This window comes from Rhinolophus sinicus, linkage group LG10 (genome assembly GCF_036562045.2).
Source record: "Rhinolophus sinicus isolate RSC01 linkage group LG10, ASM3656204v1, whole genome shotgun sequence".
Lineage (NCBI taxonomy): Eukaryota > Metazoa > Chordata > Mammalia > Chiroptera > Rhinolophidae > Rhinolophus > Rhinolophus sinicus.
The window spans coordinates 74,880,446-74,908,111 of NC_133759.1; the positions used below are offsets into that span (position 1 = coordinate 74,880,446).

The 27,666-nt window shown below is 35.0% G+C and overlaps 1 protein-coding gene across 11 annotated transcripts in view; it reads right to left on the bottom strand.

Moving 5' to 3' along the window:
- Positions 1-27,666, bottom strand: part of RAPGEF6 (Rap guanine nucleotide exchange factor 6) — a 183,025-nt gene that overhangs the window by 112,624 nt on the left and 42,735 nt on the right. For 10 of the 11 annotated variants that reach the window (XM_074313473.1, XM_074313474.1, XM_019756032.2 and 7 more), the window contains one exon: positions 16,155-16,224. The exons of the other annotated variant lie outside the window; for it this stretch is intronic. In XM_074313473.1, coding sequence (XP_074169574.1) covers positions 16,155-16,224 — 70 coding nt within the window. The remainder of the gene's footprint in view (positions 1-16,154; positions 16,225-27,666) is intronic. 11 annotated transcript variants of the gene reach the window in all.

Sequence of the window (27,666 nt, forward strand, 5' to 3'; positions counted from 1 at the left end):
CTGTGATAAGCTCGTCAAAAGACTTGATGCAACTGAGTTTAAGAATCAATGAATGTAAAAATAGGTCAACAGAAATTACCCAAACTAAAATAGAGAGAAAAATTTAAAAAGAAAACAAAGAAATTAAATGACACTAAAATGTAAGTAAAAAGAGAATTAGTGAACTGAGAAGATAGAGACAAAAAATAACACGTACAACACAAAGTCAAGAAGAGATAGAAAATAAGAAATAATAGATATAGAGGATAGGCTGAAAAGCCTTAACGTATATCTAAACAAATTTCAAGGTGATAACCGAAAGAGGAATGAGACAATGTCTGAGAAAAGGACTATTTTTCAATTTGAAAAAAGCCTAGAGCAGCCCAACAAATCCAAAACAGGATAATTAGAAACTACAACTATAATTTCACACAGAAAAGATAAACAAAATACTTTAATACAGGCAGAGGGGAAATGTAGATAAGCTATAAAAGAAAGGCAGTTAGATTAATAACTGACTTCTCAAAAAACAATGGATGCCAGAAAATAGAATGTATTGATCGTGCTGAGGCAAAAAGATTCTCCTCTCAAAACTGCATTCATGGCAAAACCATCCTCAAGAAAGATGCAAAATAAAAATATTTTCAGGCAACAACAACAAAAAGTGAAGCAATACACCCAGTTGAGATGTTTACCAACAAAACTTTATTAAAGGAAATTTTAAATGGTGTACCTCAGATATAGCACAAGTGTTCTCGTAAGTCAAGTCTCAGATGCAAGAAATAAAAGCAAACAATGGTAAACACAGGGTTATAGCTGAGTAAATAATGATTGCATAAAACAATACAATAAGGCAAAATTTATGTAATAAATAAAAAGAACTAAAATTCTGGACAAAAATAGCCATCACATTTGGATACAGTCACCAGAATGAAACTTTTGTAAGCTTCAATAACTTCGGTTATTTTCAAGTAGGCACATAAAAATAGCCAGAATTAGAATAAAAAGAACAGACTAAACACAGTATCTAAGGGAGTATATAGTTGGGGGAGGACTGGAAGAAGAGAACTTACTATAAAGAGAGCAAAAATCTGAGAGAAAAAAGAATACAAAGCACATAAGGTAGTAAAAGTAAATCCAATCTGCCATTAATCATAATGAATGTAAATGAAAGTCTTTCCAAGTAGAAAACAATCTTAACACCAAATGCAGAAAAAGAGGTAATAGTCCCCAAGTATTAAGGCTCACAGAATCCTGATACAAAAATATGACAAAACAGTACTAGAAATTAAAATTATAGGCTAACATTGCCCTAAGAAATAATGAATGCAAGAGTCTTAAACTCGATTATCAAACTAGGCTTAGAAACAAAGACAGCAAACAGCTCAAGTCAAGCTTTTACTAGGAATGCCAGGGTAGTTTAATATTAGGAAAATCTATTAATATAAATCATATTAAGAGAATGAGAGAAAAAGACATAGATCAGTGTAACAAATGCAAAAAAACACTTTTTTTAAATATCAATATCCTTTCCTGATAAATTTTAGCAATATTTTTTGATACTCAAGATAACCCTTTTACGTTACCAGGAACTTTTGACAGAATCCCAATAGTTGTTGATATTTGTTTGCTTTCTGACACAAAAAATCCCAAAGACACCTGCTACTCCACGTGATGTAAGTTCATAGAGGCTTGTATCCTTTTAGTGGGAGAATGGTATTTACTCACCACAATCGGGGCTCTGTAACCAGTAGGAGTGTTAAAACTACTTGACTGTCACTGCTTCTAAGTTTTTACAATTAAAAACTCCAATAAACATATTTTTTCATAAAGTAAACCAACTTGGGAAATATTTTAAAGAGGAAAAAATGTCACGTGCTGATGCTGACATTTCTTATTCAAATTTTGGACTAGAGTTTTTAATCTTTGATTTTGTACTTTAAAAAAATTATAACATTAGCTCAAAAAGTACATGATTTATTTTTGAAATTATTTTTTCAGCTACAGTTGACATTCAATATCATTTTATATTAGTTTAAGGTGTACAGCATAGTGGTTAGACATTTAGATAATTTACACAGTGATTCCCCCAGTTAGTCTACTACCCTGCTGGCACAACACATAATTGTTAAAAAATTATTGACTATACTCCCTATGCTGTACTTTATTTACAACTCCATGACTATTTTGTTAACCACTAATTTGTACTTCTTAATCCTTTCACCTTTTTCACCCAGACCCCCAACACCCCTCCCATCTGAGAACCATCCGTTTGTATGAGTCGTTTCTGTTTTGTTTCTTGGTTTTGTTCTTTACATTTCACACACAAATGACATCATACAGTATTTATCTTTTATAGTCTGACTCATTTCACTTAGCATAATACACTCTAGGTCCATCTATGATGTCACAAAGGGTAAGATTTCATTCTTCTTATTATGGTCGAGTAATATTCCATTGTACCTATGTACCCCCTCTTTATCCAACTTCTACTTTTGGGCACTTAGACTGCTTCCATACTTGGCTATTGTAAATAGTGGTTCAGTAAACATACGGGTGCATATATCTTTTCGAAATTGTGTTTTAGATTTCTTTGGATAAATACCCATAATTGAAATTCCTGGGTCATAAGATAGCTCTATTTTTAATTTTTTGAAGAACCTCCAAACTGTTTTCCATAGTGGCTGAACCAATTTGCAATCCCAACAACAATGCACCACGGTTTCATTTTCTCCCCACCCTCGCCAATACTTGTTTGCTGATTTACTGATAGCTATTCTGACAGGCATGAGATGTTATCTCCTTGTGATTTCATTTTGCATCTGATGATTAGTGATGTTGAGCATCTTTTCACGTCTACCATGTTTCCCTGAAAATAAGACCTAGCCGGACCATCAGCTCTAATGCGTCTTTTGGAGCAAAAATTAATATAAGACTCAGTCTTATTTAAGACCGGGTATAACATAATATAACATCAGCATAATATAATGCCAGGTCTTATATTAATTTTTGCTCCAAAAGACGCATTAGAGCTGACTGTCCAGCTAGGTCTTATTTTCGGGGAAACAGGGTACTGGTCATCTGTATGTCCTCTTTGAACAAATGTCTATGTAGATCCTCTGCCCATTTTTTAATTGTGTTGTTTTTTGGGTGTTGAGTTGTATGAGTTCTTCATAAATTTTGGATATTAACCCTTACCAGATGTATCATTGGCGAGTATCTTTTCCAATTTAGTTGACTGTCTTTTCCTTTTGTTGATTTCCTTTGCTGTGCAAAAACTTTTTAGTTTAATATAGTTCCATTTGTGTGTTTTTTTGTTTCCCTTGCCCGAGGAGACAATATCCAAAAAAATATTGCTAGAAGTGCTATGAAAGAGTTAGTTTACTGCTTATGTTTTCTTCTAGGAGTTTTATGGTTTGGGGTCTTACATTTAAGTCTTTAATCCATTTTGACTTTATTCCAGCATGTGGTATAAGAAAGTGGCCTAGGGCAGCCAGATGTCTCAGTTGGTTAGAACAGAGCTCTGAGCAATAGGGTTGCTGGTTCGATTCCCACAGGCCAGTGGGCTGCGCATTCCACAACTAGATTGAAGACAACGAGCTGCTGCTGAGCTTCCAGAGCTTCCAGAGGCCGGATGGCTCAGCTGGTTAGAACTTGAGCTCTCAACAACAAGGTTGCCGGTTCAATTCCCACATGGGATGGTGGGCTGTGCCCTCCACAACTGGATTGAAGGACGACTTGGAGCTGATGGGCTCTGGAGAAACACACCGTTCCCCAACATTCCCCAATAAAATTAAAAAAAAAAAAAAATTGGTCTAGTTTCATTTCTTTGCATGAAGAGACTGACTTTAAACCATTATATATTCTTACCTTCTTTGTCATAGATTAAATGACCATATACGGCAGGTTTACTTGTGGGCTCTCTATTTACTCCATTGATCTATGTGTCTATTTTTATGCCAGTATCCTGCTGTTTTGATTACTATAGCCTTTTAGTATAGTCTGATATCAGATAGCATGACACCTCTAACTTTGTTCTTCTTTTTAAGATTTCTGTGGCTATTCTCAAGGTCTCTTGTGGTTCCATATAAATTTTTAGATTATTCTTGTTCTGTGAAAAATGCCTTTTGGTATTTTCATAGGGATTGCACTCAATCTATAGGTTGCTTTGGGCAGTATGGACACTTTAACAATGGTAATTCTTCATATCCATGAGCACAGTATATGCTTCATTTATTCGTATCTTCTTCAATTTCTTTCTTCAGTGTCTTACAATTTTCCGAGTGCAGGTCTTTCACCTCCTTGGTTAAATTTATTCCTCGGTATTTTATTTGTCGATGCAATTGTAAATGGGATTGTTTTCTTAATTTCCATTTCTGATGGTTCATTACTGATGTATAAAAGTGCAACCTATTTCTGAATATTAATTTCTTATCCTATTTTACTAAATTCATTTACCAATTCTAATAGTTTTTTGGTGGAATCTTCACAGTTCTCTCTCTATATATATAATATCATATTCTCTAAAATAATCACAGTTTTACTTCTTCCTTTCCAATTTGGATGCCTTTCTTTTTCTCGTCTGATTGCTGAGGCTAGGACTTCCAATACTATGCTGAATAAAAGTGGTGAAAGTGGACATTCTTGTCTTGTTCCTGATCTTAATGAGAACGCTTTTAGTTTTTCCCCATTGAGTACGATATTATCTGTGGACTTCTCTTATATGGCCTTTATTATGTTGAGGTATGTTCCCTTTATTCCCACTTTGCTGAGTTTTTATCATAAACGTATGCTGGATTTTTGTCAAATGCTTTTCCTGCATATATTGGTAAGATTATATGCTTTTAATCTTTCATTTTGTTTATGTGGTGTATCATGTGAATTGATTTGCAGATCTTGAACCAACTTTGCATTCCAAGAATAAGTCCCAATTAATCATGGTGTATGATCTTTTAAATGCACTGTTGAATTCAGTTTGCTAATACGTTGTTGAGGATTTTTGCATGTATGTTCATCAGGGACATTGGCATATAATTTTTTTTATTTTTGGTAATGTCTTCAGTTTCAGAATTAGGGTAATGGTGGTCTTGTAGATAGAATGAGCTTGGGGATCTTCCCTCCTCTTGAATACTTGGGAATAGTTTGAGGAGGATAAGTATTAATTCTTCTTTGAATGTTTAGTAAAATTCAACTGTGAAGCCATGTGGTCCAGGACTTTTGTTTGTTGGGAGTTTTATGATTACTGATTCAATTTTGTTTGTAGAAATTGGTCAGTTCAGATTTTCTGTTTCTTCCTGATTCAGTCTTGGAAGATTCAATGTTTCTAGGAATTTATCCATTTCTTCCAGATTGTCCAATTTGTTGGTATGTAATTGCTCATATTTGCTTATAATCCTTTGTACATCTGTGGTGTCAGTTGTCACTTTTCTTTCACTTCTGATTTTATTTGGATCCTCTCATTTTCTTGATGAGTCTGGCTAAAGGTTTACCAATTTTGTTTATCGTTTCGAAGAACTAGCTCTTGACTTTACTAATCTTTTGTATTGCTTTTGAGACTCTAATTCGTTGATTTCCTCTTTGATCTTTATTATTTCCTTCCTTCCACTCACTTTGGACTTTGATGTTCTTTTGCTAGTTCCTTTAAGTGTAGGATTAGATTGTTGAGATTTTTCTTGTCTTAAGGTAAGCCTGTATTGCTATGAATTTCCCTCTTAGGACTGCTTTCACTGTATCCCATAGATTTTGGGTCATTGGTCTTGAGGTTCTTTACATTTCTTCCTTGATCTTGTTGTTAACCCCTTCATAATTTAGTAGTATGTTATTTAGCTTCCATGTTTCTGTGTTTCTCAGTTTTCTTATAGTTGATTTCTAGTTTCATACCAATGTGGTCAGAGAAGGCACTTGGTATGATTTCAATCTTCTTAAATTTATTGCGAGTTGTTTTGTGGCCTAACATAGTCTACCTTGGAAAATGTTCCATACGAACTTAAAAAGCATGTATTAGGTTGGTGCAAAAGTAACTGTGGTTTTTGCAATTATTTTTAACCTTTTAAACTACAATTACTTTTGCACCAACCTAATATATTCTGCTGCTTTGGGGTGAAATACTCTAAAAATATCAATTAAATCCATCTGGTCTAATGTGTCATTTAAGGCCACTGTTTCTTTGATTTTCTCTCTGGAAGCTCTGTCCATTGGTGTCAAAGTGCCCTACTCTGATTGTATTACTGTGGATTTCTCCCTTTATGTTGGTCAATATTTGCTTTATATATTTTGGTGCTTCGATGTTGGAGGCATAAATGTTTACAAGGGTTGTATCTTCTTATTGGGTTGATCCCTTTATCATCATGTAACGTCCCTCTTTGTCTCCTATTACAGACTTTGTTTTAAAGTCTGTTTTGTCTGATATAAATACTGCTACATGTTGGGTTTTTTTTTTCCCATTTCCATTCACATGAAATATTTTCTTCCATCCCTGTACTTTCATTTTGTGTGTGTTTTTTGATCTAAAGTGGGTCTCTTGTGAACAGACTATGCACAGATCTTGTTTTCTTATCCACTCAGCTACCCTATATCTTTTAATTGGAGCATTTAATCAACTTACATTTAAAGTGATTATTGATACATACATAGTTACTGCCATTTTATTCTTCATATTTATGTTCTTTTTCCTCCTTTTTCTGTATAATACTTTTACGTTGGAAAAAAATTGACTGATAATGATAATATGCACATATATTATTAACTATATATATTATATTAATTACAATTATAAATTTTAATTATTTCTAATTAAATGTATCTTTATAAAAATTTTAAAAATACACACGTTATCTATACATATATAATAGCTTTAACAATATCATTACCAGCAACAACATAATACTACAAAATCTTGGTTCCTAATGATTTCTGTATATATAACATATATTTATGTACATATATTAATTATAATTAGTTACATATAATTACATATGTGTCTATATATACACATATAAAAAATTTTTAGCAATATTACCATCACTACCAAAACATAAGACTGCTAGCACTTGGTCTTTATGACATATCCCATTAGGAATGAACAGACAAAATACTATCTTTTACATGTAACCAGAAATAATTCTTGGTGGAATTATACGAACAATTTTACAGATATTAAATTTACTTGTTTTGTTTTTGTGAGATTACATTTCTTCTCCTTCTTGAATTAATTATATAAAAAAATTTACAAGGCTCCACTAAATAGCTCTTTTATCCTCGGGTTTTTTCTAGTTCTTGCTTTTTTATCCTTCCTAGGCACAAAACAGCAACCATACCTGATGGTTTTTTTCATTGGGATCTCATTAAATTTACAAGATAATCATTGGAAAATTAATACCTTAATAAAGGTAACTCCATATTTTAGAACATGATATCTTAATTTTTGTCTTTTGGGAGTATTTAAAAGTAATGTCTTTGGAAATTTAAGTTTATGCTGAAGTAGTTTATGTAGTTATTATAAATGTATTCTTATGTGACACACTTATGTTATACGTCAGTTTCTCTACTAAGGTTTTCATAGGATTACATCTAATATATAAATTTGGAGAGAATTTATATCTGAAAAATACTGATTCAACTGATTTAAAACTAAGGAACTCAAAAATTCTGTGTGGTTTCCTGTGTAGAGGTGTTTTACAACTTTTGTTAGACTTATTCTGATGTATATGGATGTTTTCTGATGTTTATAAATAGTATGTTTACTAAATTCCATTTTTCTAATTTTTTTGTTGCTTATTAATAGAAACAACTGATTTCTGAATGAGTATCCAGTACTTGCTGAAATGATTTACAATCAATTCTAAAAGTTCATGTGTAGGTATTTTTGGATTTTCTACATGCAAATCATATACTTTCTGAATGAGTGTGGGGACGGAGTCCCAGAGAGCAGTTTCTAGGCTCTCCACCTCGCGTGGGGAGTTGCTGCCTCGGGTAGTGAATGACCATCAACTGTGATTGGTTGGCCATCAGCTGTAACCAGTTAGCCAATTGGCTACTGATGTAACTGTGGGGCGGCGTTGATTGGTTGGTTGGCAGGCAGAGAAGTGAATGGCAGACTGCAGATCTGGGTGTGTCTCCCCGGCCGACGGAGAGAATACAGTGGTATGACTCCCCTATCTATGGCTCCGTGGGTGTTCCCTTTTGGCCTAGCCATATCCTGTGTTCTTATGTGGGGAGCGGGACCAGAGGCCCCGCAGGCCGCCCCGCACAACAAATGGCGCAGCGAGCCGGGTCTCCCGCATGACAATGAGTTTTGTATTTTCTTTACCAATCTTTTCTCCCATGCCTAAACACACTTTATAGGACCTCTTAGTCAGTGGTTTTCATATTGGTGAGCTTTCTTCACACATTCCCAAATTCAAGGAGAAAGTTTTCAATGTTTCCTGTAGGGTTTATGCAGATACGTCTAATAAAATTATGCAAGATTCCTTCTTTTCCTAGCTTGCTAAGTTTTATAAGTGAATGGGTTTTGAGTACTGTCAAACGTTTTTTGTATTCATGAAGATGATCATCTGACATTAATTCTGTCAATGTAGTGAATCACATTTATTAAATTAACATTGCAACTCTGGGAATAAATTCAACTTAATCATGATGTGTTATCCTCTCTATGTATCACTGGATTTTGATTCCTTAATATTTTTAAGATTTTTAGATCTAATTTCATAAAAAACAAAAAACTGACCTGTAATATTGCTTTTGTGTAATGTCCTTGTCAGGTTTTGCTGTCAAAATTAAACTGGGCTGTTACACGTTTTATGTCACTTCTCAATTTAAAAAAATTAAACTCAGCTCATTACAAAGGAAAAGTACTCAATCTTTTTCTATTTCCTGTCACACTTTATGTATTATTTCTTCTTTAAATGTTTAGAGAAATTCGCCAGTGAAACCATGTGGGCCTGAATCTCTAAATGGAAAGATTTGTAATTAGACATTCCTTTTTCTAGATATTGGATTATGTAAATTTTCTGTTTCTGTGTGTGGAGCCAGTTTTGGTAGACTGTGTTGTGTTTTTCAAGGAATCTGACTATCTAAAATTTCAAACTTATTTCCTTTAAATTTTTCTTAATATCCATTCATGATTTTTTAAATGTTCATTAGACCCATCAGAGTGTATCCTCACTCCTGACACTGGTTATGTAACATCTGTTTCATTATTTTGACAGGAATTTATCAATTTTATAACTCTTTTTTTTTTAATTGGGGAAGGAGAACAGGACTTTATTGGGGAACAGCGTGTACTTTCAGGACTTTCTTCCAAGTCAAGTTGTTGTCCTTTCAATCTTAGTCGTGGAGGTTGCCGTTCAGCTTCAAGTTGTTGTCCTTTCAGTCTTAGTTGTGGAGGGTGCAGCTCAGCTCCAGGTCCAGTTGCCGTTGCTAGTTGCAGGGGGCACAGCCCACCATCCCTTGCGGAGTCGAATCAGCAACCTTGTGGTTGAGAGGACACGCTCCAGCCAAATGAGCCATTCGGGAACTCAGCTGCAGCTCAGCTCAAGGTGCCCTGTTCAATCTCAGTTGCAGGGGGCGGAGCCCACCATCCCTTGCGGGACTTAAGGAATTGAACTGGCAACCTTGTGGTTGAGAGCCCACTGGCCCATGTGGAAATCGAACTGGCAGCCTTCGGAGTTAGTAGCATGGAGCTCTAACCACCTAAGCCACCAGGCCAGCCCTTATTACCCATTTCTGAGAACCAACTTTCGCCTCTGTTGATCCTCTTTAAGTTTGCTTTATATACCACTAATTTTCATATTTATCATTACTATTTCTTGGTTTCTAATTTGTCAGTATAGTTTGCTGCTAATTTCCTGATGTGAATACTGAACTTACTGAATGTCAGCCTTTCATCTTATAGCATTAAGGCTTAAATTGCTCAGCAAGAAAGGCTTAAGCTGAATTTTACATGTTTTGATATGCTACCTTCATTCAGTTCAAAATATTTTCTCATTTTCAGTGATTCTTCTTTCACAAGTGATTTAAAATATAAACCTGAGTGCTCGCTTCGGCAGCACATATACTAAAATATAAACCTGAATTTCAAAAGTTGTATTTTTTTCTAGTTGTGTTTTTGTAGTTGGTTTTAAAATTAATTTGATGGTGGTCAAAAAGTATAAACTGTAATATTTTAAATCTTGATTTTTTTTAATCAGATGTTTTATGTTCCAGCATATGGTCCTTTTGAAAACATTCCACTTCAAAAGTAGATATATTCTGTTGTTGATGGATGTAGTGCTCTCTATACGTCTTTCAGTGTGTACATTCAAATCTTTATCAATTTCTGGTGAATTTTCTTTGAATATAGCTTTAATATTGGTTCTTTTCCATTTGCCTCCCCCCCCCCGGGACTCCAATATAAATGTCATTCCTTCATTGCCTGTCTTCAATTTCCACTATTTTCTCTAATACTTGTTTGTCCAACTTTGACATATAACTGACATACGAGTATGTTAACACTGTGTAAGTTTAAGATACACGATGTGTTGATTTGATACATTTATATGCTGCAAAATGATTACACCCATATCCTTAGCTAACATCTCAATCATGTCCCATAATTACCATTTCATTTTGTGATGAGAATGTTTAAGATCTGCTCTCTCAGCAACTTTCAAGTATATAATACAGTATCTCTGACACTTTTACTTCATTCTTTGTATCATTTTCATTCACTTGGCACTTTTCCTGCCTTTCTTTAATGTTCTTTAATTTTCATTTCAGTCAATTCTTCCTGGAGCACCTTGTAATTTATTTGTTTCTAAGATAATTTTTTTCTTTGTCTTTGATATCTTTACTGAGTTCACACTCTTTTTATTCCATTTTTGTTTGATTTATTTACTTTCCGTGGTTTTTAAATTTTTGATTCTACACTTTAAAAAAAGTATCCACAAATGCTTGATTGAATACATGTAACTCTGAAGTGTGATTATAGTTTTCATCTTCATGGTTTTTTTCTGGGGTGAGGAGAATTTCCCACAGTTAATATGTGATTAATCTCATTTTTTTATATTTTGTAAGAGCCATATATATGGATTTATTAATCTTCCCTTTTCACCCTTTTGTGGTACTAAGCTGTTTTTACAAGATTCCTAGTTTAATAGCACCCTCTTTTATCAAATACTTTGAAGTCTAGATATTTTAGATTTTTTTTTCCTTTTTGTTAGCTCTCTGGGAGGAGCTGTAAGATTTTTTTTTTTTAAGGTAGAATCTAATTCCTTTATTTTAGCAAAGACAGTAGAGACAAAACACAAAGATGGTGGTAAGCCCTTGATTTTGTGTTCCCTTTGTCTTGTAGGAACCTAAAACTTCCTCGTGTGCTTTTCTTCTTCAGCACTTAAATGCAAAAGTAAACTTGTTTCTTATTTACCTTTTGTCTTAATCCTGAAGCTATGCATTTAGAAGACTACTTCTGCAAATCACTCATAATTTAAAATAAATTCCTTATAGTCCCTGTTCTGATCTCTCTCTTGCTCTCTCTCACACACACACATTTAAGTTTAAACTTAGTGCAGAGTTAGTCTTTCTGTCAGTGTAGGTCAAACCTTAGGTCCATTTGCTAGCTTCTATCTTACACTTGGTTGGCCTTTGCTCACCACACAGCCTTGCTGAGGGCTGGGAGTAGAAATGGGACTGTGAGAGACCACATGCGGGGGACCTGGTGGTTTATTTTTTTTTTATTTGCAATTATTTTCACGTTTAGGCATTCTGTCTTCAACTTAAGCTCTGAGCATTGTTTATGTGTAGATTTCTTTTACCCTTCTGGTAGAGTTCTGCAATGTTTTTGGAGGAAATATTGGGAGACAGGTAGTTAAGCTGTTACCGCTGTCTTTAGCTACCCAGAAAAAGTGAGATTTAAAAGTTAAAATAATGAACTAATCAAATTCCATAAAGCAACACAGGTTAAAAGATCAACAATATTGTCTGTCATCTAATAGTCATGACTCCAAAAAGTTGTCAGAGGAAAAAAAGTCGATAGATCAAAATAAATAAATGACAGAAAATTCATTTTAAAGTTAAAAAACGATAAATTTACATACAGCCTCTTATAAACAAAAAGGCTCACATACTTACACATGTAAAGCTCTTATGAATAAGGAATAATCCAATGTGAAATACAGTATGGGGAATATAATCAATAATGTTGTAAAGACTATGTAGGGTGTCAGATGGGTACTGGACTTACCAGAGGGATCATTTCATAAATTATATAAATGCCTGACCACTGTGCTGTACACCTGAAACTAATAAAAAATAATATTGAATGTCAACTATAATTATGTGTGTATATACATGTGTGTGAATACATATATATACATATATAAGTACACACACACACACACACACACAGAGTACAAAAAAAAAATGTATACACATTTTAAGAAAGGAAAAAACTGTATTAAAATTACGCTAATGGTAACCACTTTGAGCACCTCTTGTAATTGCAGAAGTCAAACGTGCCTTGTATTCATCTTTTGTTATTGGTATATATTGAATATTACAATTCTAATACAGTTTTTCCTTTCTTAAAATGTATATACATTTTTTTGGCACCGTGTGTGTGTGTGTATCATCACGGGATGTAAAGTAGAGAATAGAGAATATAGGCCATGGTGTTGTAATAGCTATGTACGATGTCAGATGGGTAGTTCATTTGGTGGGTATATCACTTTTTGAGGGGTGTAAATGTCTAATCATTATGCTGTTTTGTGTACCTGAAACTAACTTAAAAAAAAAAAATCCAAGTAGAAAAATGGGCAAGAGATACAAATTTAAAAAAAAAATCCTCCATGAAGCATATGAGAATATCCATAAGTAGGAAGACAAGGAGATTTCCTTCTAACGTGTTGGATTAAGATGACTGTTAAGAGGACTATCAGGTGATCAGGACGTGTTCAGTAACAGGCATTCCCAATCACCAGTGGAGTTACTCAAATTTGCACAAATATATATATAATAAAACCATCTGACAGAACTTATCAAAATAGCAAATATGTACTTGTAAACATATAAACTCACACCAAGCATTTTTATGAATTCTAAATAATTTCATCTAAAAAATACACAAATGTACCAAAGATTTGTGCTGGTACAAAATGATCAATACATTTTTGCATTTCAAAAGATGTAACATTAGTGAATAACTAAAAAAAAAACCCAAGATTCATTATTATGATGAAATTACAGTAAAATCCTTCAGAAATCTCAGAAATAAAAACCTTAAATTACTTTGGATTATTTTCTCCTGTAACTTATAAAGCATTTTAAACTACGCCGATCATCAATAAAATACGATTTTAGAATTTAAAAATTACCAACCATAAGTATATATACAAATATATACACCTGATTTCATTTTTTTGGTGATTTTAAAAATTTTGTGTATACATATTTTTTCTGAAACTTTTGAGTATAAATTGAAGAGAGTGCTTGTTGACCCCAAATATGTCAACATGTATTTCCTAAGAAAAAAGGCTGGGGTAATAACCCCAGTACAGTTATTAACATTAGGAAATTCAATCTTATCTAATCTGCAGTCCATATTCAAATTTCATCAATTGTTCCAGCAAAATCATTTATAGCTATGCCCTCTCCTCCAACACTTAGTGTGTAAGATCAAGCATTTTATTTAGGTATGTCTCTTTTTTTCTCATTTAATATGGAACAGTTCCTCAGTCTGTGTTTTTTGACATTGGGATACTTTAATAAGAGTACAGGTGAATCAATTTGAATAACATCTTCAATTTGATCTGTCTGATACTTCCTAATGATTAGATTTATGTATGCATTTCTGGCAGGAATATATCACAGAGATGATGTTTTCTCCTTCTTAGTGAATCTTATCAGGAATGGTATATCAGTTTGTGTCCATACCGATGGTGGTAACAATCAATGATTTTTGTTACAGTGGTAACCTTCATGTTTACCAATCAGAAATCTGGTAATTTTTCCCTTCATAAATGGTTTGTAGGGAGATAACACTGAGACTATGTAAATGTTTTACTTCTCATTAAACATTAGCCACAAGATTTACCATTCAATTATGATTTTCTAGCTTAATCGTTCCTTCCAAATTCATTAGCTGGCATCAGACTATCAGGAAAACCTTTCCCTTCTCCTTCATTCATTCATATCAGTAGGACTTAAAAATTCTTATATTATACAAGGGGTACGTACTATCAGTTACTTCGAATTTTTCTTTCTTTTTTTTTTTTTTTAATTCCCCAATTGCCCCAGATTTGGCCAACGCAAGTCCCTTCAATCTGGTTCCTCTGTCCTTTTGCCTGGTCCCTCTAATTCTCAGAATAGTTCCATACTTTATACGGTGAGTGATGGAAATATTTTATTTGATAGGGAGGTAGGTTATAAGGTGTGTGCATTTGTAAAATCTCAACAAAATGTACACTTAAATTACATGTATAGAGTATGTTAATATTCTAGCTAATAGTGCTTTTTACAATGTTATGGACCAACATTCTTAAACGACCTATGTATTAAGTAAACATATTGATGATAATGGAAACCAAGTTTCTCGTGAGAGAAAGAAGGTACAAATAAGCAAAGAGGAAAAACCAGAATAAACTCTGGGTTTTAAACATAATATAGCTATAAAAAATTATAGACATGTGTATATTTAAGTGTGTGTATATACCCTCACTCAGACATACTTTCCATCTCTGTTCACTGAGAGGCCCTAATAGCAACGAGGCACCTGGTACAATGAAAACAAATGGCAGCCAGATCTCAGTTTCCAAATAGTACTCTTCTCCACTACAAGCCAGCAAGTCTCCTTAGAAAAAGGTTAACTCCAGGTTTGGGGTGGGAAAAGTATAAGCTTTGCCTTTCATTTAAAAATAAAAGTATTTTAATAATTAAATACATTGAACTGCAAACTTAAAAATGGGTAAGATGGTAAATTTTATGGTGTGTATTTTACCACCATAAAACAACAACAAAAGGTATATGTGAACACTGCAATAAGAGCATTACTATTTTCCCATAAAGTATGAGAAATACAAAATACGTCAACTGACAAATGAATGAGAAACCAAGTACTGCCTGAGGCAGTTTTCTTGCCATGTTCCTCAACACGTTTATTTAAATGAGAGAGTCTGAGGCCTTACTAGATATGCCATCTATATCAACACTTAAAGAAAATAAACATAAAACAATACAGTTTAAGCCTTAAACTTGAATCTAAGTACAATTCACTGAATACTTACTATGCAGACAGCACTCTGCAGAATAAGACATAATCTTTGCCTTTCAGGAATTTAAAATCCAGTTGTTTTTATAAAATATAGGACACTGAGTTCATGATAATGCAGATGATCCAGTTTGGGGAAGAGAAAACAGAAACGATTTGAAGATGTCAATCTGACTATGGCACCATAAAATGGAAAAGTGGTTTAGTTTTGAGCCCTGACATTAAAATGTTTCATTAAGAATTCAACCTCACTTCTCAATAGTTTAAATCAAATCAGATGACATGATCATCTACATGAGATACTAGTAGGACAATGAGTCCATTCAGTAGAAGCTATCTTCTAGTAAGGTCATCTCAGAACAAGGTAAAAGGGAGCTGTGTTCTGGATTCTTCTAATGCTGGGGGGAAAAAAGCCAGATTTTCTGAAGTTACATCATCTACCTAGCTTTGTTAGGAATAGGTAAAAAAATTATTCCTTAAGCACACTCTTAAAGTAAACATACTGAGATCTAAACCATTTCTTACTTGGATATAGATATAATTATGTCTTTCTTTTTTTTCTCTCTCCCTCAAGTCGAGGGCACAGAGTATGTTCAAACATTATTAACTACATTAAAGAGGAAAGAGAAAACACTTGAATAATCAGAGTCCCTTTTTAAAGCCTTTACTTAAATTTTCTGGTAGAAGTGGTAAAAGAAATTACCAAATTCGGAACATGTTATATATAATTGTATCATGTTTCAAATTCTCTCAAGAATCACAAAAATTTTTAAGTAGATGAAAATGTATCAAACTTGGTAGATGGTTCTAATGCTATTTAACAAAATATTTTAAAAGTCATAGTAATGGAACCTCCTTGAGTGTTTAAAAGCCTACTACATTTAAGTTGAAACTGAAGCATATTAAAAAAACAATTCAGCATTCTTAAAGTTCTTACCACAATCATTTCTGAAGGCTCTAATACAAGACAATCACATCCTCTTTTTCCTCCAAACTGCTTACCAAAACTATAAAAACAGAAAAACAATTTCTTTAGCAAAGGTTATAAATAAAATATATCAATATAGGAAAAAAACGAACAACCAAAAAAATCTAGATGTTAACCAAAAATTCTGACCCTATCACTTATATTAATAAGATTTTCTTAAACAAACAAAACTTTCCTCTTACTTCCCCAGATTTATTTGATCAGCAGAGTTCTGTGTGAAAATTCTTTTAAAATTTCTGCCTTTAGTCTCTAAAACTGATTATAAAAGATGCCTGCCTCATCTCAAATTTTGAACATCTATCAGTATGTGTTAAATTAAAGTAAAAACACCTAATATAGAGTAAAGCCACAATTATAATAAAATACTTTATAAAAGTAAATTATTATAGTACTTTGGGAGCAGTATAATGTAACAGATGTAAACTTTAAAAATATTCATTCACATTTGAATATGTAAAGGAATGTAGTAAAATGCAGAAGTGATTCATTTAAAAAAATAAGTGTTGGAGCTACTAGCTAGGTCTAATAAAAAACTAACACTGGATTAGTACTAAAAGAAATTGTACTTTTATATTCTTCACCTGGGAGAAATATTTCTAAGCAAATCAAAAAAGAAAGCATTCATAAAGGAAAAGATTGATGCTTTCATTGTGAAAGATAAACTGAATTTTAAAAAACGTGGGGGTAATAAAACACTTGCTAATTATGAAGCAAAAGGTTAACATACTGAATAAGCAGAGCACACTTAAAAGAAATTATAAAAGCAATCTAAAATGTTACGTAAATGAAAATTAAGTACCATGACCAATTATATAATATGTAAATATAATTTATTCCAAAAATAACCAGATTAAAACAACCTCCACTAATAATGCAAAAATATATAAAATATCAAAAAATAAACTTAACAAAGAAATACAGAAATAATTTATAAAAAACTATATAATTTTATTGGTGGACTGGAAACAGGGCTTGAACAAAGAGAGGTGACATAGCATGTCCTTTAAGAAGCTCATAAAAATGTCAATTCTCTAAAGTATAAGATTATATACAAATATTAGTTTAATAACAAAATTCTAACTAAAATCCAAATGAAAGTACTTTGAACATAACCAAAAAGAATCACTTTTTTCTTAAGCAGATCTGTAATTTCTGTATTTCCTCAAACTCTTACAATACCTAATACATAAAACAACTAAAAGCAAATTCATAAAAGTTTGCTTTAATACAAGATGAAATAGCAGGTTTACTCTCCCACCTGACAAAATAGAAAATCAGACAAAATATGTAAAACAAGCTTCAAGACACTCGAAAACAGGCAGGACAAGGCTATAATGATCTCTAATAGAAGGTACAAAAAACTAAGATGACCCCTGCAATCTCCCATTTTACTACCTACCAGCAATCTCTAGGCCACAATGCAAAGGAGAAGCCTAACAGAGCCTGGAAATCTCACTGAATTGAAGAGACAAGAGATAGCTTTGGGATGTGGGTGATGGGGGAAGATCATTCAAGTTGTCAGGCCACAGGACAGGAAAGGAGAGAGCAGCAGAAACAGAAAGGAAGTGAGACGGAGAGAACAAGAACATGCATGAGAGTGCATGTGTGAGTATGCCTATGTGCTTTGGTGATTTTCAGAAAGGTTCCTTTGTGTCTCTGCGTGAGTCCTATGAATATATGAGAACAAATCAACTAAAAGCCAGAATGCAATGATTACATAATACCTGGAGCACTGGGTAGGATCCTCAGAAATGTGCTCCTTAGTGATGGGATAAATTGGTACAGTACACTAAACAAGTGCTGGACTTGCTCAAATAAATATAAAAGATAACACTCAAAATGATCAAGTGGATTCCAATTAGCTAAACTGCGTGACAGAAGAAAGCCCAATACTAACCTAAAATACAAAAGCTTGAACCCAGCAAGATAAAACTCGTAATGTTCAACATCCAGTAAAACAAAACAAAAAATAGGCATCGAAAGAAAAGAATTTCCAGTCAAAATGGCAGAGTGGGTAAATGCTGTGCTCACCTCCTCTCAGAACCACATCGATTACAACTAAACCACAGAACAACCATTACTGAGAATCGCCTGAGGTCTAGCTGAGCCAAAGCCAGACAACTACAGACTTACAGAAGAAGCCACTTTGAGACTGGTAGGAGGGACAGAGAAAATGGAATGGGCTGGTCCCACACCCACATGTGACCATTGAAAATCAGAAGGGATATTTCAGCTGCGGAGGACTCCACTCGGAGAAGTGAGGAGTCTCAGCCCCTCCCCAACCCAGGGTTTCAGTGCCGGGGAGAGAAGTCCCCATAATTTCTGGCTGTGAAAACCAGCAGAGGTTGTGGCTGAGTGAGATGTAGGACAGCCACATTCCCATGTGTTCCTCTTAAAGGGCCTATGCACAGACTCATATGCTGATGGACTCACTTGCTCTGAGCTCCAGCGCTGGGGCAGCAGCTCAAAAGATCCCAGGGACATATGGGGAGGAACTGAGTTATCTAGCTTCAGTGTGAGGGTTGGAGGGGCAGCTTTCTCCCAGATGGAGGAGCAGGAGGAAGCCACTGTTTCTTTGTTGAGCCCTCCCCCGGCCCTGACTGCAGATGCAGGTAGACACCACACCTGAGTCCACCTTTCAACTGCCCCAGACCCCTCCCCACTCAACTTTCGGGCATACACCCAAGTTGCTTCCAGTGGTTTTTCCATATAAGTAGTCAGCCTGCCTTGGCTCATACTGTGGACATTCCTAAAATCTCTCAAAGGTTCACAAAACTAGACAAGAGACAAGCAGCATCTAGCTTCAGCATGCACTGAACCTCTGGCTGAGCAGCCCTAAGCCCAGAATTAGCAAAAGCTGGCCTTGGCTCATGGATTAGTCTCACAAGGCACCTCCAAGCCTAGTGCAGGCGGTGGCCATCTCTGGATTGCTTTGTAGCTCAGGCCACGTGACTTCAGGCAGGGCACAGACTGCACCTGAACTTGGCCTGCAGTGGGTCTCCTCCCAGGAAGCCCCAGGGCTGACAGGCCCAGTGGACAGCTTCAGACTGGGCTGCAGCACCACCCAGCCACCTACAAGGACCAACACACCAAAAGGGCAGGTACCAGAGCCCCGCTAAAGCAAACCCTGCTCTGTAGGTCAGCCCTTAAACAACAGTTCCTCCACTGTAGTCACGGACAGTCCTCACAACCAATCAGCCTGAGGGTCAACCCCCCTCCAACCCCAAAATTATGTGCAAACAGGAATCAGGTCTCAACAACAATAGGAGGGAACATACAATCCACACAAGGGACACAACTAGAGCGCCCAGCTCTGGTGACCAGGGAGACTGCACCACTGGGTCCCACAGGACACTTGCTACATAAGGCCGCTCTACAAGGACCAGGAGGCATACCAGACCTACATAAAAACAAACACAGGTAGGCAGCCAAAATAACATTTCCCAAATAAAAGAACAGAGCAAAGCTCCAGAAAAAGAAATAAACAAGAGACTCACTTCGGATCAAAAGATACACACAGACTGAAAGCAAAGGGACAGTGAAAACATATTTCATGAAAATGGAAACAAACAAACAAAAAACTTGTGGTAGTAATACTTATACCAGACAAAACAGACTTTAAAACAAAGAGTATAACAAGTGACCAAGAAGGACCCAGTAATCTCACTTCTGGGTAATTATATGAAGAAACCCAAAACACTACTTCGAGAGGACAGGTGCATCCATACGTTCATTGCAGCACTGTTTACAATGGCCAAAATATGGAGGCAGCCTGAGTGTGCATTGATGGATGAGTAAATAGTAGGCGGTACATATATACAATGGAATATTGCTCGGCCAGGGAAGGTTCTTGTGATCTGCGGCAGCATGGATAGACCTGGAAGGTATTGTGCTAAGTGAAGTAGTACGTCAGAGAGCAAAAGACACATGCAATATGATTTCACTCATATGTGGAATCTAAAGAACAAAATAAACAAACAAAAAAACCAGAAATAAACCCAGATACAGAGGACATTTTGGTGGTTGCCAGATGGGATCACGGGTTGGGAATGGATGAAAAAAGGGGACGAGATTAAGAAATACAAATTGGTTGTTACAAAGTAGCCATGGGGATGTAGGGTATAGCATAAGGAATTTAGTCAATAATATTGTAATAACGATGTATGGTGTCAGATGGGTACTAGATTTATTGAGGTGATAGCTAGGAGGGAAGTTGGGAACAGGGTGAAAAAGATAAAGACATTAAGAAGTACAAATTGGTAGTTACACAACAGTCATGGGGATGTAAGTAAAGCACAGGGAATATAGTCAATAATATGGTAATAACTATGTATAGTGCTAGGTGGGTATTAGACTAGTCGGGGGTATCACAAATTATATAAATATCTAACCACTATGCTGTATACCTGAAATTAATATAAATACTGAATGTCAACTGTAATTGAAAAATTTTTAAAAGGGGGGGAAAGGTGAAGGGGAATAAGAGGTTCAAATTTCCAGGTATAACACAAATAATCACGGGGAAGTACTGTGTTGCCCCGAAAATAAAACCTAGCTGGAACATCAGCTCTAATGAATCTTTTGGAGCAAAAATTAATATAAGACCCAGTTGTATTTAAGACCGGTTATAACATAACATAACAACACCGGATCTTATATAAGACTGGGTCTTACATTAATTTTTGCTCCAAAAGACACATTAGAGCAGATGGTCCAGCTAAGTCTTATTTTCCAGGAAACACAGGAAATATAGTCAATAATACTGTGATAGCGTGGTACAGTGTCAGCTGGTTGCTGGATTTATGATGATCACTTCTTTAGGTATATAAATGTTAAATTAACTATTGTGTATACCTGAAACTAATATAATATTGTATGTAAGCTGTATTTTAATAAAAACCTTAAAAAGTGAAATGAAAAAAACAGGAAAATATGATCCATAACCAAGAAACACCAATCAATAAAAACAAACCCAGAACTGTCAGCAGTATCAATTGACAAGAACATTAAAACAGCTATTTCTAAGTATGTTCCACATGTGCATGAAAGTAGCGATAAATATGACCAGGATGAAGAGAGAAACAAAAGGTGTAAAATAGGACCTAGTGCAATGTTCTATCACATCATATATGCAGACACATAATGTCTGGTTGTCTCATTTTTCAGTATTGTTAAAAATGGTGACAGAAGCTAAAAATAGCTTCAGACAGTGTCAACTTGACATACCCAGTACAAAATTTCCAATTATCTGTTAGTCTTAGCATCCATTTAGATCAGTGCCTAGATCTAAAGCATAATTAGGGATAATAAAATAGACATTTTACAATTCTATCACCTACTGAATTTATCAGCTAAAGTACTAATATAAAGAAACACACTCCCTCATCAACTATTTGAGTTCTTGGAATAATAGTTTATACAAGAAATGCAGGCTAAGTGCTTCCACTGTAGATGACATGACTGTATATTAATTAAATCCTATGAATTCCATTTTTTAAAAAGCCACCAGAAATAAGTGAATTTATTAGCAAGATTAAGGATACAAGTTCAATGTCTAAAAATCCATTGTTTTATTGTATATTAGCAACACACTATCAGAAAAACCTTTTAGTTCCACCAAAAATAGAATAAAAACACAGAATACTTAAGAGATAAATTTATAAAAATATTTATAAGATGCCTATAAAACTACAAACTAAAAAACTATGAAACATTGCCAAGCGAAACTAAAGATGACCCAAATAAAATGCGATACATCCTGTTTATGGATTTAACTGTTCTACACTTTCAATGCAATCAGTTGCCTTAGGGAAATGACATAAATCTAAAATTTACATGAAATTGTAAAGAACCTAAGATAGCTAAAACAATTTGGAAAACAAAAGCAAACCTGGAGTGTTTGTATTATCAGATTTCAAGCCACACTGAAAAGCTAGAATTCTCAAGATGGTATGGAATCAAATCAATTTACAAGGTGTGATCAAACAACACAGTAAATGTTTAAATAAAAAAATTATCACAGTAAAAGACATTATTGCCATTAATCCCTCTCAAAATACTACCCCTTGTTTCTAACACACTTATCCCATAGTTCTTGCCACTTTCTGAAGCAGTTCTGGAAGTCCTCTTTTGTGAGTGTCTTTAGTTGTGCTGTCGTGGCTGCCTCAAGGTCCTGAATCATTTTGACTACGGACAAGAGCCAGAAGTCACACGGTGCCAGATCCGGTGAATAAGGTCGATGAGGACACACTGTAATGTTTTTATTGGACAGAAATTGCCGTATACCAGAAGCGATGTGTGACATGGAGAGTTGTCATGATGGAAGATAATTTACAGCACACTTTAAAACACGCCTTCTCTCAACTGTAGCTCACGTCCGACTGACTGCACCGAACAAGCTGAAACCTGTCACATACTGTTACTAACGTCCGACGTGCAGCTTCCTCTATTGAAGATCCCTGCCTTTCCATTGGACGGCACTCGGCAACGGCAGTCACTGTATATTGTGATCACAACAGAAGGGCTCCATGTCACATATCGCTTCTGGTATATGGCAATTTCTGTCCAATAAAAACATTACAGTGTGTCCTCAGTGATCTTATTAACCAGATCTGGCACCATGTGATTTCTGGCTCTTCCCCAAAGTCAAAATGACCAAGAAAGGAAACTGTTTTGAATCAATTCAGGACATCGAGGGAGCCATGAAAGCGCAACTAAAGACACTCACGAAAGAAGAGTTCCAGAACTGCTTCAGAAAGTGGCAAGAACAATGGGATAAGTGTGTTCAAAGTGAGTATTTTGAGGGGGATTAATGGCAATGTGTCTTTTACTGTAATAATTTTTTTTTAAATTTAAACATTCACCATATTTTTTTAATCACACCTTGCATAGATCAATGAAACAGGATAGGGAGAGCAAAATCATACCCATACATCTATGTTCAATTAATTTTTGACAAAAGTGTCAATGGAATTCAGTGGGGGAAAAGACAGTATTTTTTATAAATGATGATGAAACAACCAGATATCAATACAGAAAAGAGAAGATCTTAATATACCACCATAAACAATAATTAGAAATGGATGAGATATAAATGAAAAAATGGAAATTATAAAATTCTCACAGCATCAGAACTTTTTTGTACATGCTCTAGATCAGGGTTAGGAAGTTTCCTTCTATATGTGTAGTATGGTCAAATATTTCATCACGAAAGGGTTTTTAAAGTTTGTCAAGTGATTTTTCTGTGTTTATTGAAAAGATCATGTAGTTTTTGTCCATTATTTTACAAGCAGAGTATATTGCATTATTGATTTATGGATGTTAAGTCATAAATGCTGGATTTGGTTGGCTGTTATTTTGTTAATGGTTTCCACTTTATGTTCATGAGAGATAATTTTCAAGTTTTCTTGTCTTGTGATGTCTTTGTCTGGCCTTGGTTTCAGGGTAGTGCTGGACTCATAAAATAGGTTAAAAGTGTTCTCTTTTCCCCTATTTTCCAAAAGAGTTTGCACAAGATATGTAATAATGCTTCCTTAAGTATTTGAAAACACTTAATAGTAAAGCCATCTGGGCCTAGGCTTTTTTTGTGGGAATATACTTAATTTCTTTAGTTTTTATAAGAATAAAGTTTCCATTTCTTTTTGAGTCTAATTATAGCAACCTATGTCTTTGTAAAATTTACCCAATCTGTTGATATAAACTGGCTCATAAAATTCTTTAATAATACAGCTGACCCTTGAACAACACAGGTTTAACCACACAGGTCTAATTATGAGGTCTGACAAGTTCGTGAATCTGCCACCGCGTGTTCACATTAGTAGCACTGTACAAACAGCTCGGTAATGTTTCATAACCTTGGTATATCAGTGTCTCACAGCTGTGTTCATTTTGATGTGTGGCAGTGTCTTCCTGAGTGGCGTTCATTATTGTTATTGTGCGTTTTTGTGTGTAGTCCCAAGAATGTCTGAGCTTGAATTAGAGCAACAAACACACATTTCTTGTTAAACTTGGCAAGAGTGCAAGTGAGATGAGGGACATGTTAGTCCAAGTTTATGGGGATAATACCATGAAGAAAATGGCGGTGTACAAATGGATTACATGTTCTTCTGAAGAGAGAGAATATGTCACTAATGGAGAGAGGCAGGGCAGCCAGTAATGAGCAGAACTGATGAAAACACTGCAAAAAACCATTGAATTGTGTCTCAAAATAATCAGCTGACTGTGAGAAGCACAGCAGACCAAGTAAACATCAATAGAGAAACAGTTAGGAAAATCTTAACTGAAAATCTTGGCACAATAAAAGTGTGTGCAAAAATGACTCCGAAACAGCTCTTACATTACAACAATGCACCAGCTCACACGACACTGTCTCTGAGGTAGGGAGTTTTTAGCCAGTAAACAAATAACTGTATTGGAACACCCACCCTACCCACCTGTTCTGGCCCCCAAGGACTTTCTTTATCCGAAGATAAAGGAAATATTGAAAGGAAGACATTTGGATGACATTCAGGACATCAAGGGTAATATGACGACAGCTCTGATGGCCATTCCAGAAAGAGTTCCAAAATTGCTTTGAAGGGTGGACTAGATGCTGGCATCAGTGCACAGCTTCACCAGGGGAGTACTTCAAAGGTGACCATAGTGATATTCACCAATGACGTATGTAGCACTTTTTCTAGGATGAGTTTGTGGACTTAATTGTCAGACCTCATATTCCTGGATTTGTTTCAAGAAATACTATAAATGTATTTTCTCTTCCTAATGATTTTCTTAATAACATGTTCTTTTCTCTAGCCTACTTTGTTGTAAGAATACAGCATGTGATACATATAACGTACAAATATGCGTTAAACAACTGTTCATGTTATCAGTAAGGCTTCCAGTTAAACAATAGGGTATTACTTATTGGGGAGTCAAAAGTTGTACGCGGATTTTCAACTGCACAGGAGTCAACTAACCCACATTGTTCAAGGGTCAACTATACTTTTAATTCTGGTAGAACAGGAATATCCCGTCTTTCATGCTTGATTTTGGTAATTTGTGTCTCCTCCTTTTCAAATGGTCCGTCTCAAGGTTTATCAATTTTGCTCATCTTTCAAAGAACCAACTTTTCATTTCACTGATTTTTTTATCTATTGTTTTTCTGGTTTTTATTTCACTGATTTCCACTCAAAGTTTACTTCTATTTGCTTTGAGTTTACTATGTTATTCTTAAGACGGAAACTTAAGATGACTGAAGCAAGACCATTCTTCTTTTCTCATAAATTTCCTTGTAAGATACTGTAGTTGAAGCCCATAAATTTTGATGTGTTCATTTTCATTCATTTCAAAACATTTTATAATTTCTGTTGTCAACTTTTCCTTGATCTATGGGTCACTTTCAAATGTGTTGTTTAAATTCCCATATTTCGTTCTGGTATTGATCTATAATTCCAATACACTTCCTCAGAGGATAAACTTTGATTTCAATCCTTTTAAATTTATTGAGACTTGTTTTCTGGCCTAGAATATGCTCTGTTCTGGAGAATGATCAGTAAGTCTAAAAAAATGTATCTCATCAAAGTGGTTGATAGTACTTTGCAAGCTTTATCCTTACTTTCAGTCAAGTGGTTCTATCGATTACTGAGAGAATTTTGAAATCTCCAGCTGAATTTCTACTGATCCTTTCAAATGTCAGTTTTTACTTCTCATTTTGGGGCTCTATTATTAAATGTATATACAATGAAACTGTCATGTGTTCCCAATGCATTGATATTTTTAGCACTATGAAATTTTGCTCTTACTCTTTAGTAATATTTCCAGTTTTACTGTCTATTTTGACTGATATTGATATGACCAACTCCAGTTTTCTTATGAATATAATTTGCCAAGTATATCCTCTTCCATGCTTTTACTTTGAACGTATTTGTGCTTAAAGCTAAAATATTTCCTGCAGATAGCATATAACTGGATCTTAGATTGTCACAGAATCTGATAATCTCTGTCTTTTGAATTGACTGAATGCACATGTAATGAAATTACGGATGTGTGTGGATTTCTGCCATTTTCCTATTTATTCTGTAAATACATCATCTTTTTGGTTCCCCTGTTCTTCCTTTACTGCCATTTCTGTTAGACAAATATTTCCATTGTGCTATTTTAATTCCTTTGATGACTTTTACATGTGGTTGTTTTTTGTTTGTTTGTTATATTCTTAATGGCTGAGCTAGACAGAACAATATACATGGAGAATAAGACAAGGCTGTCACTCTCACTTCTTCCAATTAACGCTGTACTGCAGATTCTAACCAGTGTAACAAGGCAAGAAAAGGCATACAGATGGGAAGGAAGAAATAAAGCAGGCTTTACCAAAGACAACTGCTTCTGTATGTAGAAAACTCTAAGAACCAACACACTTAACTACTAGAACTTACAGAGTATATCAAAGTCACAGGACATAAGAGCAATATGTAAGAATTAACGGTATTTCTCTATTCTAGCAATGAATAAAACAAAATGAAATTAAGAAAACTATGCTATTCAGAACAGTGTCAAAAAGGAAAAATATTTGGGAATAATTTGAGAAAAGTGTAAGAATTATGCACTGAAGAATTCAAAATTACTGAGAGAAATTAAGATGTAACTACATGTAGCAACAGTCCCTGTTCATAGATTGGAAGGTGCAGTATTGTAAAGACTACAAGTCTCCCCAAATTAATCTACAGATTCTAAATATTTCTACACATCCAGTTTCTGGTCTGGCATGTAAGAATACTGGAAATTGCACTCTGTCCTAATAACAAGTAAAAAGCTGAACAAACTAAAAAATCAACAACTTTCCTTACACTTGTAAGAGAAGTGAAATAAGAACAGCAAAATGCTGCCCTAAATTGGAGAATGACAGATGAATACAGAGAATCACAACTTAGAGCTGCAATCTCTAAGGAGACTGGTGCCAGGACAGAGAAAATCAAAACGTAATTGATGAAATGCTGGGTTCAGAGTAGACAACTCTGACAGTTAAAACTCCAGGGAGATGCAGTCATTGTGAAGGAGTCTCCACAGTTGAGTTTTACATCACAGATCTCTACCAGGTTCTCACGGGGAATAACAGAGAAAAAGCCCCTTGTTGCCCCTGTCAAGGGGAGGGAAAAAAGGTTTTGAAATATGCCACAACAAGGTCTGCCCTTAGAAGAAACTATTCTATTTTATCAGCGCCTAATACACCTGCAGAAAGGGAAACACCAAACTCAAGTCAGCTCCAGCCTTCCATACGGAGAAAGGGAAATACCTAACTGCAGCAGACGCTAGCAATCCTGTCACATCTAAAGGGAGGAAAAGACCTGAGACGCACATGTGAAGTTTCACAGTTAGAGGCAAAGGCTACTAAGACTGAGATCTAATCACTATAAAATGCTTCCCCTCCCCCACCTTACTGGCACATTACTAAAGGTCTATTTTACAGCAATTTCCTTTACCCAGC